Here is a 21,805-nt window from a genome sequence, read left to right as displayed (position 1 = left end):
TACCATTTTTTGTAAAAGTAGCAATAGCTGTTGCTCCTGTCTCTGTAGCTGCATGTGTTTGGATGTGATGCAAGTACCAATGCTCTGGGAGGTGATACCACATCCCTTAGCAAAAAAGTCCTGCATGTACTTGGCATGAGAAACAGAGACCATCTCATGACTGTTTATAATTAGCTCCAAAGTGAATTGTTCTGTCTTTGTGGAGATACGAATAAATGATGACTTAAAGATTGTTGTTATAGTTAATAATTTAAGACTTAGTGTTGATTGTCTTGGGATTGGGGGTGATGGATGCAGTATAAGTGTCCACTTCTTGATGTTTTATTCTTTAATCTGTGTTTCCTGAAATACATCATCACAGGACCACCTAAACTAAGTTACTGTTGGGTCTTCAGCCTTTTTGTGTTGTTCTTGAAATCAGCTTAAAGATTTAGTGAAAAATCTAGGTTAGCAATGTGTGTAGTCTTTTCCTAATAGATAGCTACAGAATTTACATTATGAGGAAGTTCTTACATTTCATTTGTTAATCCAAGTGTTTGAAGTATGCACATAGATGCGCAGGAAACATGAGTAGTTCAATACCATGTGAACTTAATCTGATTATTACCTTTAGATTTAAAACTGGCTATAAGGCCAGTTTTGAAAGTAAACTTATGGAAGCAGGGTGTGAAATGACAATCACAGGTACAGCTATAATAGTCTAAAGTTCTTGTGTTTGTGTTCTGTGTAGGAGCAGTCAAGTGGTATTAGATGACTTGAGGCAACATATGTATATACTTGAAGGAAAGTCTGTCAGTGTGAGTGCTAGGCTCCTATAAAAAGTGAAAAAGTGTGGTGTCTGGGAAGAACTTCCCTAAGGTTTATGAAACAGGTTGCAGATGTGTCCCTGTTAAGGAAACGAAAACAACAGAGCAGGTAACTCCTGTGCTTAAGGGTACTTTTTGATGTTGTTTGTTTATGTATCTGGACTGTCAGTATTTCTTCTTTTTTTTACCTCCAAGAAGCAGAGAGACAATGAGATCTGATGCAGCCTTCACAATGCATGTATCTTCAGCTTGTGAACTACCCTGGAGCCTCAGCAAGATCTCAGACAGCACCTCTTGCACGCCTGCCTCCACCAACTGCATTTTCAGGACATCTGTAGAGATCACAGTAAAAGCACACTAAAAGCTTCTTGGGTCTTTGTTGAAGTGTTTCAAACTAGGAAGCTAAGTCCTCGAACTTTAGCCATTTTTTTCACATGCATTCACTGTTTTGGTTCTGTTTGTAACAGACATTCTGGTGCTAGGATGATGCCAAGGCAGAATGAGCAAAGCTTCTGCATTGATCTATGACACATCTTGTATGGCCAGTCATGAGTTTTCATTTCTTTAAAATATGTATCGGGTATCTACGTATTTTCAGTGGATTCTTGTTGACGCTTGTTACACCACTGTGTAGTGTAGATATCGGTGATGTTTGGTTGTCCTTTGTTTATTAAAAAAAAAAAAAATTCTAGTTTGCTTTCCTGTTACACGCCATGGAGAATATGAGTTTGAATCTGATATCTTATGGATCCACTGAAATAGAGTGGAGTGCAACACTCTACCTCCTTTCTTTGTTGTCTCACCTATTAAGCTTCAAAGTCTTGCTTGGGCCAGGATTTCATATGTTCTTGTGGCTTAATAACACTGAAGGGATTGCTGGTTCCATTAGTAGGATCCCATGGCAAGCTCAGAACCCAGAGTTTATGCTAAGTACCAGTACCCTGTCTCCCCTCATTTCCCCAAGCTGAAAGGAGTCTTACCATTTTCTGCAAGTGCTTGCAGAACCTCAAAGACTATTTCTAACCTCTCATGGTTCTCTGCTCTTCTCAGTTGTTTCACCAGCTGTTCAGCAACCTTTGTTTTGCTTAGAGCTTCCTTGGCTGTATCTGTGTATACGATAAAACATTCAAAATCGTGACTTTATCATCTGATTAGATAATAAAAGCATATCTCCCTATAATCTGAAGGGCTTAGACACTACTTTGCTTTTGAATGCTTTTTCTGTTTTTATAGACACTTCTGTCCCTTTGCACAGCACTGAGTCAGCAAAAACTCTACCTCATCCCTCCTTCCCCACCTTCTTTCTTTAACACTGTTTTTGTGTAATTCCTGTAGCTATGACCTTATAATAGCTGTCAAATTAATCCTGGCTTATTTCCAATGATTTATAAAACCACCTGTAGTATGATTATCCGATATATCAAATTGGCACATGCTAGTTGGTAGTAGTATATTTTCTGCCTTGGTTAGATGGTTCTAGTCTTGCTGGGATCCTAAACATCTACAAAATATATCTTAACAAAGATCAAATCTTTTTTAAAGCTTGCTGCTGCCTGATGTAGAACACATTTGAATAGAATATGATATTAAGTAATATAAGAGATCTATAAAGGACAGACATACTGTCACATTATCTTCTAGTCAGACCATACCCCCTTCCCTGCCTCTTCCCCCTAAATGCAGGAGGCAGGAGATCAGATTGTAGTCAGATCATACACAAAATGTAGTAATAATTTTCTGCTTGGTCTTTTTCTTCGATCACTACTTACAACTTGTGTAAAGTAGGGCAGATGTATTTTAAATCAGTGGAGATGCCTTTGGTTTGAAAATTGTGTGAATGAAAATGGAAGCTATTTCATTAAGGTATATAAACTTAATTGTTAAACAGAAATAAATTTTTAATAAATGAGTATTAATGTACTATATCTGAAGTAGTTGAAACTGTCAATTTACCACATGAAGTTATGACCTCTATACTGTTTTTCTAGGTCAAAAGCTGTCTATTAAATCTTAATTGTTTTAATGTAGTACCAGCAATTTCTGGTACTCCAGGAAAGAGTAGTTACTTCTCCAGTACAGACACTGTTGCCAGTTTCTGCTCAAGTATAAATAGTGTTTAAAAAACAAAACCCCAGACAAAAAAAACAATCCTCCCAAATAACCCAACAAAACCAACGCTCCCCAAAAAACCCCAAAGCAAACACCACCACCCCCCAACCTGTGGGCTTTCTGCATGTACATGGAAAGGCAGTGACAATGGGAAGATGTTATTTTGCTCCAAGATGCAAAAACATTTACTTACCAAAGTCTGCAAGATTGCATAAAGCCAATAGATCAACATGGACAAGTGGCTCACTCTCAGCATAATCAGTTAATATTCGGACTAGGGATGTGATTACTCCTACCTTCACCAATTCTTCCTGAAGATCCCCTGGTAATAGTAAGCATAGAAGTTAAAGGGCATTAAATAGCGACCAATTAAATCAGTAAAAAGGGTCCAACTGAGATGCTTTGCAGTAAGATTGTCTGCTTTTTTCTTGCACTGTTGGGATTTGTACAGCTTTTGTGCTGTGGGTTGAGACTAATGTATTTGTGGGGGAAATGCAGGTTCGGGACAGAGTTTTGCTAAACCTCCTGGTTTTACTTTGACTGAAGGAATTAAGCCACTGTAAAAATATATAAGGGCATTTGAATGAGCATCTCTACTACTAGTGCAGCTTGTAAAGCAAGTTTTGATGGACTGTATATCTTGGTATTTATCTTAAAGTTGGATGAGGAATGGACAGGAACCCTCTCAGGTAAGGGGAATCTCAGCCTTATTATCCTATGGCTTCTTTTGTTCTGAAGGGAGATGGAATGGACAGAAACCCAAGATAAAGCATAGTCTCATGATAATTCTTCTTACTGTACATCATCATCAGTGTTCTGAGTTGTACAGTAAATGTCTGTATACCTGATTTTGGCCTGTTAGAATAATGATACTTTTCTTTTAAAAAATATATATATAAATTATTTTTACACTTTACCAATTCCTGGGCTATTATAAGACATCACTGAGAGACAGACTGCTTTAAAATTTATCTGGGGGAATTATCCTCTTCCAGTTTTTCAATGTTAGTTGCTCAGCATGTAGGGAGTCTTGGGGTACTTGAATTCAAGGTATCTATGGAATTTTTATAGGCTGAGTTAAGATTCTCAAGCAGGTGTAAATTCATGTGACTTAAGGGAAGTCAACAAAGTACAGTAAATAAAAATTAATTTGGTCCTGGTTCTAATATACTAACTACAGTTGTCTCAACGTGCAGAATTACTGAGGAAAACATTGATAACTTTTCTTTTTTTGTAGGTTGTCTTGTAATGAATAAAAGCTTAATATCTAAAATGATTTTGAGAATGCCAAGAACTATGAATGCAGAGTTGGACAGTAGTAGTTACTTAACAGTACGGTGACACTGCTTTTGCAGTAGTTTCTTGCTGAGAGGTAGACTGCAACTTGCGTGACAGCATGTATGACAGACACCAGAAGGTGTCTGGGTGCTATTGTAGCATATACAATTATAATGCAGTCAGGGAATCACTGAAGTTAATTTTTCTGTGATGTATTTATTACTGTGTTAGTAATAGAAATTATTAAAGCATGTATCTTAGTCATCTTGTCAAACCTGTGCTGTGCCTGTGTTCTGACAGAAGTGAAGCAGATTTGCAGTATGGCCATGTGCTGTAGTAATGCTGGTGAACAGCGGTTGCATAAGTCTTGCATGTAGTCATATGGGGAGGGTTTTTTTAAACTATCATGCGGCATTCCTTGGCAAATACGCATAATTTGCAGGGGGCTAGTAGAATCTGCACTAGGTACCTATCATGCTTGGATTTCCTAGGAACAGTGCAGGGAGACAAAGCCATAGCTTTCTGGATAAAGCTACACAGGTCCACACTTGAAAAACAAGAGAAGGTAGATTGAAGGCAGAGAGAAATGGATAGGAGATGCTGGGTGAAAAGTTCCATATTACCTCTAGTATGCAATAAATATTTTTGGTCAGTCTGGGAATTAAAGGTGTGGTGATTTAGGCCCTGCTGGGACTGGAGACCACGTTGCTGTTTTCCCTCCCCCACCCTCGGACCGAGTAGGGCACAAACCCCGGGGTTGAAATAAGGAGAAATTTAATACAACAGTGTAATAAATAACAAGCTGAACAACAACAATAGCAATAATAATAACAATAAACAGTAATAACAATAAACAAGACAAAAGATATACAGAGAAATATTGCAGTGACCACAGCCAGCCCGCTGCGCGTGCTTCCTGCGACAAAAGCCACAAAGGAAAGCTTCCTGCGCTGCCGTGCTGGCCCTGACATCAGCATGGTATGAATAACCTGGTTGGAGATCCCTTCCCCCTGCTTGGGAGAAACTTAACCCTATCCTAGCTGAACCAGGACATACTACAACCCTTTATTCCATACCATCTGCGTCATGTCCAGCTGCCATTTAGCAGTTAACAATAACAAAACAACAATTAACAAAGGCCCAGGATGGTGTTCTGGGCGGTGGTGTGGGGCACTGGGTGAGTTTCCAGCCATCCAGTGGTTACTTGCACCATTGTGAGCACGTGGTACTTCCTTCGGCAGGTCTGTGGCAGTGTGATGTAGTCGATCTGCCAGACCTCTCCATATCTATATTTCAGCCATCAATCTCCATTTCGCTGGGGCTTCACCTGCTTGGCATGTTTGATTGCAGCACACGTCTCACATCCGTGGATGATCTCTGCAATGGTGTCAATGGTGAGGTCCACCCCTCGATCTCGAGCCCACCTGTAGGTTGCATCTCTACCTTGGTGGCCTGAGGTCTCATGGGCCCACCAGGCTATGAACAGTTCACCTTTGTGCTGCCAGTCCAAGTCCACCTGAGCCACTCTAATCTTAGCAGCTTGGTCTGCCTGCTGGTTGTGTCGATGTTCATCAGCAGCCCGACTCTTGGGTACATGGGCATCCACATGGAGCACCTTCACAACACGGTTTTCCACATGGGCTGCATGTCCTGCCATACTTCAGCAGCCGAGACCGTTTTACCCTTACGTTGCCAGTTGCTCTGTTTCCATTGCTGCAACCATTTCCACAGTGTATTTGCCACTGCCCACAAGTCAGTGTAGAGATAGAGCCTTGGCCACTTTTCCTGCTCAGCAATATCCAAAGCAAGCTGGACGGCTTTCACCTCTGCAAACTGACTCGATTCACCCTGTCCCTCAGCAGCTTCAGTGACCCGTCATGTGGGACTCCATACAGCAGCCTTCCACCGTCGATGTTTTCCCACACTGCGACAAGACCCATCAGTGAACAGGGCATATCGCTTCTCCTCATCCAGCAGCTCGTTATATGGTGGGGCCTCCTTAGCACGTGTTGCCTCCTGTTCTGGTGACATCCCGGAGTCTTTGCTATCTGGTCAGTTCGTGATCACCTCCAATATCCCTGGGTGGCTGGGGTTCCCTATTCGAGCCCGTTGTGTTATCAGCGCAACCCATTTACTCCACGTGGCATCTGTTGCATGTTGTGTGGAGGAGGCTTTTCCTTTGAACATCCACCCCAGCACCGGCAGTCGGGGTGCCAGGAGGAGCTGTGTTTCAGTGCCGACCACTTCTGAGGCAGCCCAAACTCCTTCGTACGTTGCCAGTATCTCCTTCTCAGTTGGTGTATAATTAGCTTCAGAGCCTTAGTATCCCCGGCTCCAAAAGCCTAGAGGTCGGCCTTGGGTTGCCCCAGGTGCTCTCTGCCAGAGGCTCCAGGTAGGGTCATTCTCCCCGGCTGCAGTGTAGAGCATGTTCTTAACCTCCTGCCCTTCCTGGACTGGCCCGAGGGCTACTGCATGGGCAATCTCCCGCTTAATTTGTTCAAAGGATTGTTGTTGCTCAGGGCCCCATTCAAAATCGTTCTTCTTACGGGTTATGTGGTAGAGAGGGCTCACAATCAGGCTGTAGTTCGGGATGTTCATCCTCCAGAACTGCACAGCACCCAGGGAAGACTAACTCTCCTTTTTAGAGGTTGGTGGGGCCATGGCTGTTATCTTGTTTATCAACTCCACTGGGATGTGGCGACGCCCATCTTGCCATTTTATTCCTAGGAATTGAATTTCCCTTAACTTTCTTTTGCTTAATGGCAAAGCCGGCCTTCAGGAGGATTGCAATTATCTTCTTTCCTTTCTCAAAGACCTCCTTGGCTGTGTCCCCCCATACAATGATGTCATCAATGTACTGCAGGTGTTCTGGAGCCCCACCTTTCTCCAGTGCAGTATGGACCAGTCCATGGCAAATGGTGGAGCTGTGGTTCCACCCCTGGGGCAATCGATTCCGGGTGTACTGGATGTCTCTCCAAGTGAACACAAACTGGCCTGCACTCTGGCGCTATCGGAATGGAGAAGAACGCGTTAGCAATGTCAATTGTAGCATACCACTTGGCTGCCTTCGACTCCAGTTCATACTGGAGCTCTAGCATGTCCGGCACTGCAGCACTCATTGCTGGCGTAACTTCATTCAGGCCACGGTAGTCCACAGTTAGCCTCCATTCACCATTAGGCTTTCTCACTGGCCATATAGTGCTGTTGAGGGGTGAGTGAGTTTTGCTGATCACCTTCTGGCTTTCTAGTTGACGGATCAGCTGATGGATGGGGACCAGGGAATCTCGGTTGGTGCGGTACTGTTACCGATGCACCGTCCTGGTAGCAGTTGGCACTCGCTACTCCTCAACCTTAATCCGCCCCACCACTGAGGGATCCTCTGAGAGGCCAGGTAAGGTGAACAACTGTTCAGCCTCCTCCAGGGCAGCTACACCAAAAGCGCACCCGGTACCCTTTTGGGTCTCTGAAGTACCCTCTCCTGACACAGTCTATGCCCAGGATGCACGGGGCATCTGGGCCAGTCACAATGGGGTGCTTATGCCAGTCCCTCCCAGTCAGGCTCACTTCAGCTTCCAATAGGGTCAGCTGTTGGGATCCCCCTGTCACTCCGGAGATGCAAATGGATTCAAACCCACTGTAGCTTGATGGCATCAGGGTGCACTGTGCGCCAGTGTCCACCAAAGCCTTATACTCTCGTGGGTCTGACGTGCCAGGCCATCGGATCCACACTGTCCAGTAAATCCGATTATCCCTTTCCTCCACCTGGCTGGAGGCAGGGCCCCTCTAATCCTGCTCAGCATCACTCACTTTTGTAAGAATGATTTACTGGTCCCCTCAAGAAGGTCAGACATAATGTTGGCCACTGTATTCTGTCTGAGGGATTTCCGACTGGACGCTGGATCTGCGCTCTTCTTGGAGGACTCCCCTTTTGTGATGGTCTTCCCTTTCAGCTGCTCTGCTCATGCAGCTAGGGCGGCAGTGGGCTGTCCATCCCACCTCCTCATGTTTTCTCCATCGTCGCGGAGGAAAAACCACAGCGTGCCTCGTGGTGTGTGCCTTCTGCTGCCTTTCTCTTGGGTGGGGAAACGTTTACGTCTAATGACTGAGACATCGGCCCGTGAAGGTGAAATGTTGGACATGTCCTTTTCCATTTTCTGGACTCTGTGCGACAGTTCCTCCACAGTTGAAACCCAGGAATGTTGAGATGAAGGGAGATTTCCCTCATATTGCCGGAGCTTGCCAACCACTCCATCCGCTGTTAGAATGTGGGTGTCTGTCCACCAGGACACTATTGCCAATGCTTTCAAGTGTGCTTCTCGTGCACTTTACAGGAACTTTTGTCACATCAGGTGGTAAGGGGCCTGATCTGGGTCCATGGGTGACCGCTCATCATTCAGATCACCATAGATCATATCAAACACAGCCAGTTCCCTGAGATTCTGAATGCCTTTCTCAGTGTTGGCCCATATGCTTAGCTGACATACGATACCACACTGAGCAGAGTCACCTCCAAAGGCTGAGGGTTTGAGTCTGTTTCCCTATTGCCCTATCAATGCCAGCATCCTTGGCCAAAGATCCCAGCTGTTTGGCCTCTCTCCCCTCCATTTCAAAAGCACTGGCTCCATTGTTCCAGCATCGGAGCAGCCACGTGCAAATCTGCTCACCTCCCAGGCGGCTGAAATCTCTCTGCATATCTTGCAAATCAGTTGGAGATAGAGATCGGACGATCACCACTGGCCCTTCCTCCTGTTCCCGTGCTGGGCCTGGCTCATCCCCATCCTCCACTTTGCGAGCTGACTTTCTGGTATATTTTGTTTTCTGTATCGGGGCGACTGATCCTGGCACTGTTTGGCTCTCTGTTTTAGCTGCTGTGCTGGTGGAGGTGACTGAATGTGGTTCTGCCTTTTCCCCCGGCCCAGATACTGTACCAGTAAGTTCATTCTCAGATCCTGCAGCCCTTTCTACCCCTTGAGGGAAGTGGGTGGTATTAAAGAGGACACGGTAGGCATGGGCAAGTCCCCAGCACATCGCAGTGATTTGTGTCTCCTGGGTTTTGCCAGCTTGGTAACACATACTTTCTAAGCACTCTGCCAGTTTATCAGGGCTCTGCGTTTGTTCAGGAGTGAAATTCCAAAGCACTGGAGGTGACCACTGACTCAGGCATTTGCCCATTTTTCCCAACATGCCTTGCCACTTTCTATTATCTGACCTCGGGGCAGGTTTCTGGGCACTGCTATTGTTAGAGAAATGCCGCATGGCCAAAACCAAAAATCAGGCAGGCATTCAGAAAGCATTGTGCCACAATCACACTGGCCTACAGGCTCCAAGGGTAATTGAAACTCTCAAAAACCAAGAGGATCTCTTCCCCTGGCTCACCCATAGAGGGGGTGAGACCCCTAACAAAAGCCCAGGCAGCAAACAGGTACCAGCCCACCCCCCCACACAGCGATACAAGCACATTATAAGCAGTCAGTAGCCAGTATAACAAAACAAGCACCTTGAGGCGTTTTTCACTGCCAACAAACACCAGCACTGGGAACATACAGTGGATATAAGGATTAATCCAGCCCCACCACGCAAGCAAGTGGGCCAGTGTGCAGGTTTAGCTCCTGCCGGGATCGGAGAGCACGTTGCCGTTGCCCCTCACCCACCCGCGGCCGGTCGGGCTGGAAGTTAGGCACAGACCCGGGCTAAAGTAACAAGGAGTTTAATACAACAGAGTGATAGAACAATCTGAACAACAACAGTAGCAATGATAATAACAATAAACAGCAATAACAGTGAACAAGACAAAAGATATACCGAGAAATACCGCTAGATGGTCAAGGAGCAAGCTGCGCGTATAGCAACCCCGAAAACCAGAAGCGAAAGTAAAAAGGCTCCGCCCCTGGACCTGAGGTCAGCATGGTACGAATAACCCAGCTGAAGATCCCTTCCCCCTCTCTCTCTGCTGGGGAAAAACTTGACTCTGTCCTAGCTGAACCAGGACAGCCTGCATTAGAAGCATTTTCTTATCAAAGAATACAAATACAAATAGAGAAAACTGCACCCAGCAGATTGGTCGAACACATTCTGGTCATGGTCTGTCCCTTTTTGAGCCTTATTTCAACCTTTGTGTGCCAAAGAAGGCTGTAGTGGTTCAGGCCCTGCCAGGACTGGAGACCACGTTGCCATTGTCCCTCCCCCACTCTCGGACCGGGTAGGGCACAAACCCTGGGGTTGAAATAAGGAGGAATTTAATACAACAGTGTAATATGTAACAAGCTGAACAACAACAGTAGCATTATTAACAACAATAAACTATAACAACAGTAAACAAGACATGAGATATGCAGAGAAATACTGCAGTGAACACAACCAGCCCGCCGCGCGTGCTTCCTGCAACAAAAGCCACAAAGGGAAAAGTTCCCGCGCTCCCGTGCCTGGACCTGACATCAGCATGGTATGAATAACCCGCCTGGAGATCCCTTCTCCCTGCTGGGAAAACTTAACCCTATCCTAGCTGAACCATGACAAGGTAAAAAAGATCTTAAACTGTTGGGGCAAGTAAATGAAAAGTGTTTAATTTCTGAGACCAGAAAGCAAGCTAGTGTACTGGGTTTACGGAAAAACATGGAGTACAAAGTTTTCCTATATGCAAGCAATGTTCTTAGAGGCCATTCCTTGAATATATAAATATCTCAGGTTTTTGTTTTTTTTTTTTGTAGAGTGCTTTTTAAATAAGTGCCTTGCTTTATAGACGCTGGTATTACTTTGAAAGTAGACAAAGCTATTCAGGATTTGGGCCCAAGGCAGTTCTGGAAAATTAAGATATGTATTATGCTCTGTTATATGTGAGACTCTTGTAGTTGCAGAGCAGTTCTGACAAAGATGTGTCACCTTCAAGTCAAAAATACAGGGGGAAACCGGGAGTTTGTGAGGTGTTTGGGATGCATTCAACCTACAGTCTGTGAGCTGTGTGAATTGTATATATCTAATTGGAGATCGAAGTGCATTGTGTGCTCAGGTATCGTAAAATTATTATGAGTTACAGGTTACAATGCCTTTATAAAATAATGCCTTACTGCTAGGGAAAAGAGAGTCCTCTCAAGTTGATACTTACGATTATCGTAACAGATACGGCCAATAGCCCTCCCAGCATGAAGCAACATTTCTTGGTCTGTGCTCTCCAGCAGAGGTATCAAAGTTAGAACCAAATCTGCTTCAATACACGTTTTTTTCATTTCCTCTGCGTAGGTAAAGGAGAGGGATTTGTAGGTATTTTGCCATGTCAAAATAAATCAATTGCAATTGTAAGACTAATAGCTGGTATCCATGAAACAAAACTCAAGAATGGAAACATACAGCTAATGTGCTGCAATATGCCTTTTAGTAACACTTTAGTACAACATACCATTCTTGGCTATCTCTGAAAGCACTTGGGCTGCTTTCACTGCACATCGTGTATTGCCCTTCAGGATTTTTGCCAAAGTTAGGAAGATCCCACTCTCTCTGAGTAGGCTGAAGGATCTCTGCTCTGTAATGATAAGGGTGTTAACAATACCTGCAATAGATTTGCAACTGTTTTATTTACATGTTGCTTTCTTTCCTTAGAGTTCTGAGTGGATTATCTGTGGGATCCAAGGCTCTGATTTAACAAGGTCCTTAAAGGCTTTCTCAGTCTAAGTACATGGGAACAGTCATCTGCTTGAATTGCAGCAAATGTAGTTACAGCTGATTATTCTGCTTCATGCTGAATTTGAAGCACAAGTGGCGAAGAGGAAAGCAGTTTCATCTTCTCTGACTTAAAAAAGATACTTGCATAAGGCATGGGAAGTCAGGGATTAATATTCTATTCCTGAGGTGTGGCCTAGCAATTAATGTTGTAGGTAGGCATAACATCTTTTATTAAACTAGCAATTAGAACCATCAATTCCCCTAGCCTTCTTTCTTTTTTTTTTTTTTTTTTTTTTTTTTTTTTTTTGTCAAAAGTGTGGCTAATCACCATCTGCCAGGAGATTCAAATAAATACAGGTTTATGTAATTTCAGGAGAATATGCGGAGACCTGAAAGACTTTCTTATAAGAAGACTAGGAACTACTTCTTAAAATTCCTACCTGATGAGGTCACCCCAATTTCACCTAGGTGTTTGTAGTAAATAGAATATTAAATTTGGAATTTCTCTGTGGGTTCAGGTGTTTTGTTGACCAGTAGATTTATCTGCTCACAGGTGGATTTGCAAGTACAGACAGAGAAAAGAAAACAGCAAAACAGGCTGAGGACAGCTATAGTTCCAGCAGCAATCACTTCTTGCCTAATACCGATTACACAATAGATTAAAATCTCCAGTGAATGCTTCTGGATTGTGCAAATGGTTAAATAGTGATCTGGAGTGATACTTAGCTATCTTCAGTAAGAGCCAGGAGAATCCCATTCAGACTTTCAAGGATCTGATCTTCAGCCTCTGTGTCATCTCCACAGAGCCCAAGGTATTCCAGGTGCTGACTGAGGGTTTCTAAACAGAATGGGATAGAAAACAGGGGTGAGCCAGTATGTAAAATATTTTGAGTTCTTTCTGGTATTTCTCTTCAGTGACAACGGCTGACCACAAGATATCTCCTGAAGGATCTAGATCTCAATATGTTCATTGAATAGCTCATTTAATACAAGAGTATGAGTACAAAGGCTTGGTCTGCTTCTCAGCTCATAGCACTTGTGCAGGCATAAACATGCAGAAATAAATTCTATCTGAAAAAGAAATTATCATGCAATAACTGTGGCAGAGTTTGAGGTGGGGAGGAGAGGAATAATTAGAGAAACCAAATCAAGCCTGTCATTTCTAAATACCTCTTTATCATAAGACAGTACTTTCAGTTCAACTAGCTGTGTACCTACCCTGATAGTAGCCAGTAGCAGGCACTGAAAAAATGCAAGAATGCAACAGATACAGTAACATATTTCTCCCTTAGTTTCTGGCAGCCTTGGCCTTTAGAAACATACCTAGTATTTACATCAATGTATTTAATACATTTTGATGGACAGGCAGACTGGGATTAAGACAGATTGTAGTGTTTTGTTTTCTACTCTTTTAATCCTTCGTCTATTTAAGAATGTGTTTTGTGCAGGTATTCAAAATGACTCTCTTCTGGGCAGGAGTTAATTTAGGGCCCACAATTACTCATAATTAGGCCATCTTTTCCCCATGTATATTATTCTACATATACAGACACTGAACTTCATGTGCCTCTTTATCCCAAGTTATACAGGGTAAGATTTTTTCTCCAAATCTCTGCAGTTGGTTTAAATTTAAAATAATCCAAAACCTCTTTACCATTCTGCTACTTGAGATCGATTATGAATATATATTGAATGACACAGGTTCCAGCAAAGGTAACCTTTAATAATTATGGCTCTCTATTGTAAAAGCAGTCTTTTTTCTGCCTTTCAGAATTCATCAGATAGCCTTCTCTCATATCCCAAGATAGTTTAGATGATAAACCTTATGGAAAGGTTTGTAGAATTGAAATGCATTGTTAACCTTTATCCTTTATTCACTTTCCTGCCAGCTCCGTAAAAATATATTTAGAGAGAGGTTGGGCATTGCTTGTCTCCTCCAATTCATATACACTGTCCTTTTTTATCATATGTATTTAGTAATTCTGTGCTTTACTATAATCCTACAGTTCTACCTATGCAGAGATCAGATTTCTGTACTTCAATTTTCTGCATTCCTTGCAACTTTTTTTGTAAATTCATGCCACTCTTACTGTTTTCCACCTTATTAATCCTGTAGTTGATTTAAATAGCACTCTGCATGTCACAGTTAATGATTTGACAATTCTTTTTTAAATTCCTTACAAACTCTGGGGAATAACATCCAGTCCTGACAATTGGTTACCATTTATTTTATTGATTTGTTCTAAATCTGCCCTTTCAATCTGCAGGTTCCCTCACCTACTTCCTGAAAACAAAAAGACCTAAAGTGCTTGAAATTAATGTAAGAAATAATGCTGGAAAACTGATGGCTTAAGTAGATAACATAGTAGCTATGTAGTAAATATGTAAGGTGTTATCAAAACTGTCGTAAAAGAACATTTCTACTTAAACTATTTCACTGAAAAAGATGAGTCATGACTCTTGGCCTAAAAATTATTCAGTCCAGGATTAATAATTCATAGTCTATTTTTGTTGTTTGATGGATTAACTATTTTCTTTCCTTAATGTGTCCATTAGTTAATGGAAGATTTTTAAAAATTAGAATGCATTTAGTGCATACAGGAATTTATGTCAGAGGAACACAGAAATGTCTTGTACTGTTTTGAAGAGAGGCTGAATTAAAGGGAGGGGAAGTAGAACATAATTAAACACTGTTACTGTTCTTTGGGACAAAAAATTATTTGGCTTAAAATAATTAAAAGCAGTTATTTAAGAATGACAGTTTTGTGCTTTAAACAAGATGCCATCCTTAGAACAATGGCTGGATTCATCAGATTAAAAATCTGTATGGGTGAACATCAATATTTTTTTATTCTGAGTAAGAAACTGAAGCTGTACATATTGATGTCTCTTGGAAAGGCTTTGTAGTTGAAAGTAGTAACTCTGTATTTGTCTTTGGTCTCTTCAAAATTATGTGCTAAGGGCAACACAGGCATAAAATTGATAAGAGATCAATGTTTTTTTTTAAAATACTTTGTATTTGTTGCCTTTTTTATTAATGAAAACAGGCTGAAAACTCATAGATAAATGTACCAGGATGATTTCCTTTGATCTGCTTAAAAAAATTAACATTAATCACTGGTTTCCATTTCTGTCCAGTTCTCCTGCCATAATTTGCTGATTTTATATGAAAGAAGTACACACGTAGAATGCAGTTTTCTTACAGAAAAAAAAAAAAATTAAAATCATCTGAGCAAAGTGACAGTTGAATCAGCTTTGATCTTAAACTAGATGTTGTGGGAGTGGGCAGAAGGCTGTAACTGCTGATACAGCATTATGAAATAAATGCCTGTGAGAATGAATTACTGAACTTTGACTTCATCCTTATCAACACCCAAAATGTGTTGGCATGAGGCAATGCATTTAATTTCTACTCTATCCTGTAATTAGAGCAGTAGTATTATTTGCAACTACATTTCTAATACAGTTAGGATGTATAGAAAGATGAAAAGGCAACCAGATCTCTTAAGCTGGAGGAGGTTGTTTTACAAATAGTGGTGAACATTCAACATTACTGGACACTCATTAGATTGGTATAGTGATAATTATAAATCCAGGTACTTTGTTATTTCTCCAGGGAATAGACCAGTAGAATAACACCATATGCATGATGACAGACAAAGTCCTTGTATAAGATCCCTCTGGTTACAGTCTGTAAATGTTATGAAATTAGTACTGTAAGCAACAGAATTGACCAAGTAGCTGACTGAAGAGCTATTTTTATAAAAGTCTTGCACAAGGCAAGTGTTTAACAGTAGCAGTCTTAAAATACTGAACACTTTTCTCAGATACTCAGAATTTTTTGTTGTATGTTATTTATAAAAACTTGATTAATTGAATCAACGTGGGACTGATTCTTCAATACTCTTTAAGTCCATGCTTCTGGAGTAGAATTGAAGCAGACACTGATGACACAGTTATTTTTGTGGAGAGGCAATAATAACAGCACACACAGATTGTGACTAAAATTGGTCAGAAGAGGGTATTTCTGTTTTGTGGAAAATTGCAAGTTGTTGACATTTTCTTTCATCCCATGCTGGAACAGAATGTCCACATGGTGGAACTTCAGGCTAAACAGAACAATTTGTTTCAGTTTTTTTGCAAATGTGGTTGTTTCCCTGGTGGGGCTGCCTGACATGCTGGCCTGCTGCCCAGGCAAGCTGGTAGGCAAGCTGGAAAGAAGCCAGCTGGGCTAGCCAGCTTGTCGGGCAGCAGGGAGTGCCTGCCTGCCTGGATTCTGAGGAGGGTTTTAGAAGAGTAAACATGTTCTCAAGGAATATTTTTTTGTTTGCTTGAATCAGCATTTTTATCAAAATATTGTTGATCAGCTTTAGTAATTCACTGTAGAAGCTGGGGAAATGGGCTCTGGTCTGGAAAGCTCTAATTTCCCTTTCTGGATGATTACCTGCAGAGTCTGAATTTAGACTCCCTGGAGATCAAAGTACAAAAAGCCTGAGCTGAAGGGCTAGGTTATCAATTTGTGTGTATCTGTGCATAAACTACTGAGTAGAGGCATATGAACCAGACTTTTTTCTGTGGGAGTTGTTTTTTGATTATCTTAATGAGAGCAGAAACAATAATGCATAAAACATGATGCACCATGGTGATTTCAACTGGCTTCTACAGTGGGGAAGGAGCCATGAGGTGTGAGCTCTTCAGTTCCCTTGGACCATGGCTGTGTCAACTCCCAACAAAAGTTTTGACCTGTGAAGTCCTCTGAGTGAGAAGGAAGAAATCTCACACATCTCTATATTTTTCAGTGACTGATTATGCTGCCTCTAAAATGACAATGCTTTATCTGATTTTTTTTTTCCTCATCTTATAGTCTTTCACATGGGTAGGAACTATTTTCTATTTTTTTTCTGGAGGAAATATAGATCCTATCTTGCACTACTAAATGCTACATTTGGTATCATTTATTACTGTTTGGATCCTGAGCATTGTGAAGTCAGTATGATCCAATTTGTTTGAGGCTTTGAAACAACTTACTGCAGTTGAATGCCTTGCCTTGTGTGCCTACTTCACCACTGCCTCTTCCTTCAGTGATTTCACATAATATACTTACTCTTCTGCTGCACACCTTTAGTATACTTTAGGAGATTCTTCCATGGACTTTTAAAATAATAATAACAACAACAACAATAATAACTATTATTATTATTATTATTATTATTATTATTATTATTATTATTATTATTCAAAGCTGGGAAAAAAAAGTTTATTTATTTTTCCAGAACATAAGGATGTGGTAATTGTTTACAATAGAGGTCGATTTAGCTCCATGTAATGTCTCTAGTAATAGATGATAAAGAACAGTATAAGAAGACGGTACATATCCTTTCCCTGGTATACTTTCTCAACTTTTAGTAATCAACTTGTTAGGGATTTTCTTTGTTGGAAGTTTCATCTTGTTTAATTGCACTTAAATTCATGCAGTATTCGTTTTGAACTTGTTTGTAATTTAGCTTGCAGAACATAGACTGGTTGAGTTCCACAAAGTAATTTTGAATTGAGAGAGAAAACTCATTCTTGTTTTCTGTTGTGGAAATCATCACCAGGGCAGGGAACACAAGTCTCTTCTAAATGCATCCTGTGTAACAGCTGAGGGATAAGAATTCATGTTGATAAATTGCTAGAGTTCTGCAGGTCAAGAATAGCTGGAAGACATGAGAGTCCTGAAGAAACTAAAATTTCAAATCCTAATACTGGAAAATAGCTGCTGGCTCTAGCAATTTAATAAATAAAAAAATGAAAAGTTGAACTGCATTTTTATTCATGTGGCTGCCTGCAAAATCATTAAGCTGTAACCCTCCATTTTCTCACAATATTTTCAGTGCTCTTCACTGAAATAACAAAATAATTCCTAGTCAGTGGCATCTCCCATATAAACCTATGGTAACAGATGTGCCTGTATGCAGAGTAGAAGAATTGGCAATACTAGTAGGAGTAAGGTTCCAGGTCTCCTCATCTAGGAATGTGATATTATATTTACTTCATGATGAAACATAAAAATGGTGTTAAGTCATAGATAGAGAAATATAGAAGGGCTGGTAAGTGAATGTGTATTAAGGGCAAATAAAGCCTATAAGGTCAAATACATTCCAGCTGACTGTGAATGGTGCAGCTGCATGATTATAGCAGTTTTGCTGTAACCAAGGGAAGAAAAGCTGCTCCTTCTGGCTTTGGTGGCCCTACCAGGGAAGAGAGGAGAAGGGTGGAATTTAATTTGAAGAAAGGTTTTTGAATTTCTCCGGTGGTGAGTTGTTATATTCCATCTCTAGAAAGGCATGCCACTGTTCTGGGACTGGGCTGACTTATATTCTTTCCAATAGAACTATTTTACCTCGGTGCATGAAGTAAAGTATTGGAGGAACAGGTCCTTCATCTCTTCAGACTTTCAAATCCATGGCAAGAAAATTGTCCCATAAATCAGATAAGCTATTTTCTATGTCTCCATGAAAAGCCACTTACAGCCATGTTAAAAGATATGTTTTGTGTCTTTGTGACTGCACTCAGGAGTGATGAGATGTAGTAGAAAAATCATTAGAGTAAAAAGGAGCTGGGAAGAGAATTTAAAACCAATATCTTAAGGATGACAGATATGAACAACTCACCTGATTTTTTTTTTTACTTATTTCTCTATAAAGTGTTTGATTACTTATGTCTATACTGTAGCTATAAAGAATTCACTAGAAAAGTACATTTTAAGGATTCCTTTGACTGAGGTTTTTTAATTACTTCTGCATGGAAGTTACTTGAAAATGTCTGTGGACAAAAAATGAATTCTGCTTTGTGGACAGATTTGCTTTATTAAAATTAGAAGAGGGGGAAGAAATATTTTGAAACATTTTTGAAGGCTTGAGACAGCATTTTGATTTGCAATTCTCTTGGTGGATGTTCACTGGAATGTCCTTGGTATAATTAAGCTGAACTGAGTTGAGGCTTGATCCAGTGTGTATGGGAACATGGGGTTGAAATCTAAGATGTTTGGAATGGCACCTGACACTACTCTAATTCAGCCTGGGAAGTGCTGTTGTTTATGATCATGTGAGCATGTGTAGCCTTCCTCAGCAATCCTCTTTAAGGAGGAAATAAGTAGGAATGGATGGCTGGTATAGGTTGTCCTAAAAGGCTGGAGCCATGTCATCTGGGAATTGAAATCTCTTCTGCCCACTCTCAGAACATGGAAAGGACTGCATTTTCCCCAATAATCTTTCCTCCTAGTCCAGACTACTGGTAAATATTCCCAATGGTAATGGCCAAATACATACAGTTTGTAAGCATGCTTTAAAAATACCAGGAAAATAATAGGAAGGCCTACTGTGTTGTTCACAACAACTAGCCTTTGCCCATTGCTTTTGCAGCCATTCTGGATTGTGTTGACTCATTCCTGAACTCTTTAGAGCATTGTTCAGTGCCTATGATCCTGTGAGATGCACCCTTGAACATTTTACTATTCAGAGACCATGAGAATGCAGTGGGTTTTTAAGGAGTTTTTTATGTTTTAGCCTGAGGTGCAGGTTGAAAGAATGATGAAAACAGGAATTGAAGCCTGACTGGCTAGTACTTACATTAATGTTCTCTATTTATCACAAGGATTTAAGAAAATTTTCTGTAATCCCTGTCTAAAATTCTGTTAATGATCACAGATCAGCCAGGACAGCCACAGATACCCTTTCTTTGATGTGGTGCCATGTGTGGCATTAATTTTTTCCAAAAAAGTGAGGTAGAGAATATCTAGCAGTAAAGTAGAAAAAGAAAATAGATACAGAACACAAATGGGACAGCGTCTGGTTGCCATGGCTGGATACTGAGTTGAATTTTTAATGCATGAGCACCAACCATTAGAAGAGCATTGCAAGGGGGTGGGGAGCAAAAAGTATTAAAGGGAGTTTACTATGGTGTTGGTATATCTACAATATGTGCATCAGCTGGCCTCGGACTATTCCTTAATCTCTCAGCTGTTGATCACCGCCACTCAGCCTTTACTTCTGAAGGGTTTCCTACCATTCATCTACAGTTTGGCCAGAAGGCTTAGTTCTCCTTTGACCTTTGATGTCAAGGCTTGTTTCCAGGCATATTCAGAGTGGGTATCAGAGAACTGATGGATGGGCAGAGTGGTTTGCTCCTGAGCAAGAGTTTTACTACCAATATGACTGCCATGAGTGGTGAAAGATAACTTCATTATATGGCTAAGAGATTTAAAAGGAAGGGGTTTTAATTGATGACATCTATCCCTTGAGAACCTATGCGTAGTTTTAGCTTGAGCAAAATATGAGTGACTGAAGAAAATATAACCAGTTAAAGGAGATGTTGCATATTTGGGTGGGAATTTTAGGGTTGAAGCTTATTGTTTCACAGTGCAATGACTGAAGTACAAAGCTGCAGGTGCATGAACAAAGGCTTTTTCCTTTGTTAATAGTAAGATACTCAGCTATGCTTCACATGATCAAAAGATGGTATTTGCAGAAAACTATCAGAGAAATTCAGGCTCAAAGGAGGAGCCCTGGTAAAAGGTGATACTGATATTTCTTGTAGTAGCACAAACTTATATGTAGTCACTGTTGAGGAAAATGGCAATTGATAAATTTTGCAAATTTATTCTTGGATAATTGAATTCCACCAAGCAGGAAATACAGGAAAGAGTGTGTGGGGAAACCTCAGGTTAGAAAGCAGAGTCTGCTGGCCTGTGGCAGATGCTGTGCCATGTGGGGTCAACAAGAAAAATGGCTGAAGAGCTCTGAAGACAGATAAGAGGTAAAATATGATTATCCTAGGATAACCTAAAACAGGTCAGTGAGATAAGTCAGAAGCAAGCTAGCCAAGTGCAGTCAGGGAGAACATATGTGCTGACTTGTAGCATGAAAAGCTGCTTAATCATATCTTGCTAAAATTACTTCTTTTTTTGAGGGATAGAGAACAGGAATAAAATTCACTTGATATAAAGGAGTCAAAATGTTGTAAACTTGTGTACAAGTATGTGCCTTTCTATGTGCCTGATAATTGTGACACTTAGTGCTTATGGAATAGGTCTGACATAATGCCAGCTTCATAGGTTAATGCTGAGCCTGAGCTCCCAGATGCTCCAATTCCTTATGCAAGGTAAGGGGAACATCAGCTTTTGGGTTTTGAAGTCAGACTTGCAGGAATAACAACAAATGTACTATGATCAAAAGACATGAGTAATGCACCTAAAAATTACTTTCTTTCTCTATGCATAGCAGTTTGTCTTTGGGTCATGTATTCAGTTTTTTCTTTGTAAGCAAGAGGTTACATTTAAACTTGCTGGTTTAAATGAAAGCTCAGCTTTTTCTGTAGTTGTTTAGTTTCAGGAAGTGTTAATTTCAGCAAGTATTGTGAAATATAGGGGTAAATTATCAGAGCTGGCAAAGTTACATGCTGTCTACACCCATGTGAGCAGGTAAATAATCGGACAAATTATGACTGCTGGGTATAAATTGACTGACATGGAAATGAATGAAATTCTTCTGTCCTGCTTACTGGAGGTCTAGTTTTCTGCATTTCTTATGAATGGTGGTGTTCTCTAAAGGTACCTTTGATCACACAGTTAATATACATCTTAAGTAGCTTATCTTTAGTATGATGGACTTACTATTTGCTCACATTCTGTGGTTTTGCAGCACAAAGTGAATTAAAGGAACCCTTCCCTTTGGTCATAGTGAGTATATGGGAAATAGATCATAGTCTCAGCCAAATAGCATTCAGTCTCATTTCCCTGGCTCCCTAAATTTACCTTGAGGAGCTGTCCATGGAGAAAAAAACAATTAGACTTCATAACAAACACTAATGTCCTTTGGCTGACAACTCCTACAAGGGGTTATTCAGCCAAATAAAAGAGTAGCTGTGAAAAAATAAGCCTTTGTGCTGATATCAGAGCATCAGTCCAATCCTCGGCT

The 21,805-nt window shown here is 40.9% G+C and overlaps 1 protein-coding gene across 4 annotated transcripts in view; it reads right to left on the bottom strand.

Annotated features, from left to right (window-relative positions):
• Nucleotides 1–21,805, bottom strand: part of LOC141960876 (rap1 GTPase-GDP dissociation stimulator 1-like) — a 42,451-nt gene that overhangs the window by 15,719 nt on the left and 4,927 nt on the right. For 3 of the 4 annotated variants that reach the window (XM_074907086.1, XM_074907087.1, XM_074907083.1), the window contains exons 2-7: nt 12,577–12,687; nt 11,587–11,709; nt 11,296–11,421; nt 3,109–3,237; nt 1,787–1,912; nt 995–1,138 (exon numbers count right to left, since the gene is read on the bottom strand). In XM_074907086.1, the coding sequence (XP_074763187.1) occupies nt 995–1,138; nt 1,787–1,912; nt 3,109–3,237; nt 11,296–11,421; nt 11,587–11,709; nt 12,577–12,687 (759 nt within the window). The remainder of the gene's footprint in view (nt 1–994; nt 1,139–1,786; nt 1,913–3,108; nt 3,238–11,295; nt 11,422–11,586; nt 11,710–12,576; nt 12,688–21,805) is intronic. The other variant, XM_074907084.1, reaches the window with a different exon arrangement.

This window comes from Athene noctua, chromosome 5, assembly GCF_965140245.1.
Source record: "Athene noctua chromosome 5, bAthNoc1.hap1.1, whole genome shotgun sequence".
Lineage (NCBI taxonomy): Eukaryota > Metazoa > Chordata > Aves > Strigiformes > Strigidae > Athene > Athene noctua.
This window is presented reverse-complemented; position numbering and strand designations above follow the sequence as displayed.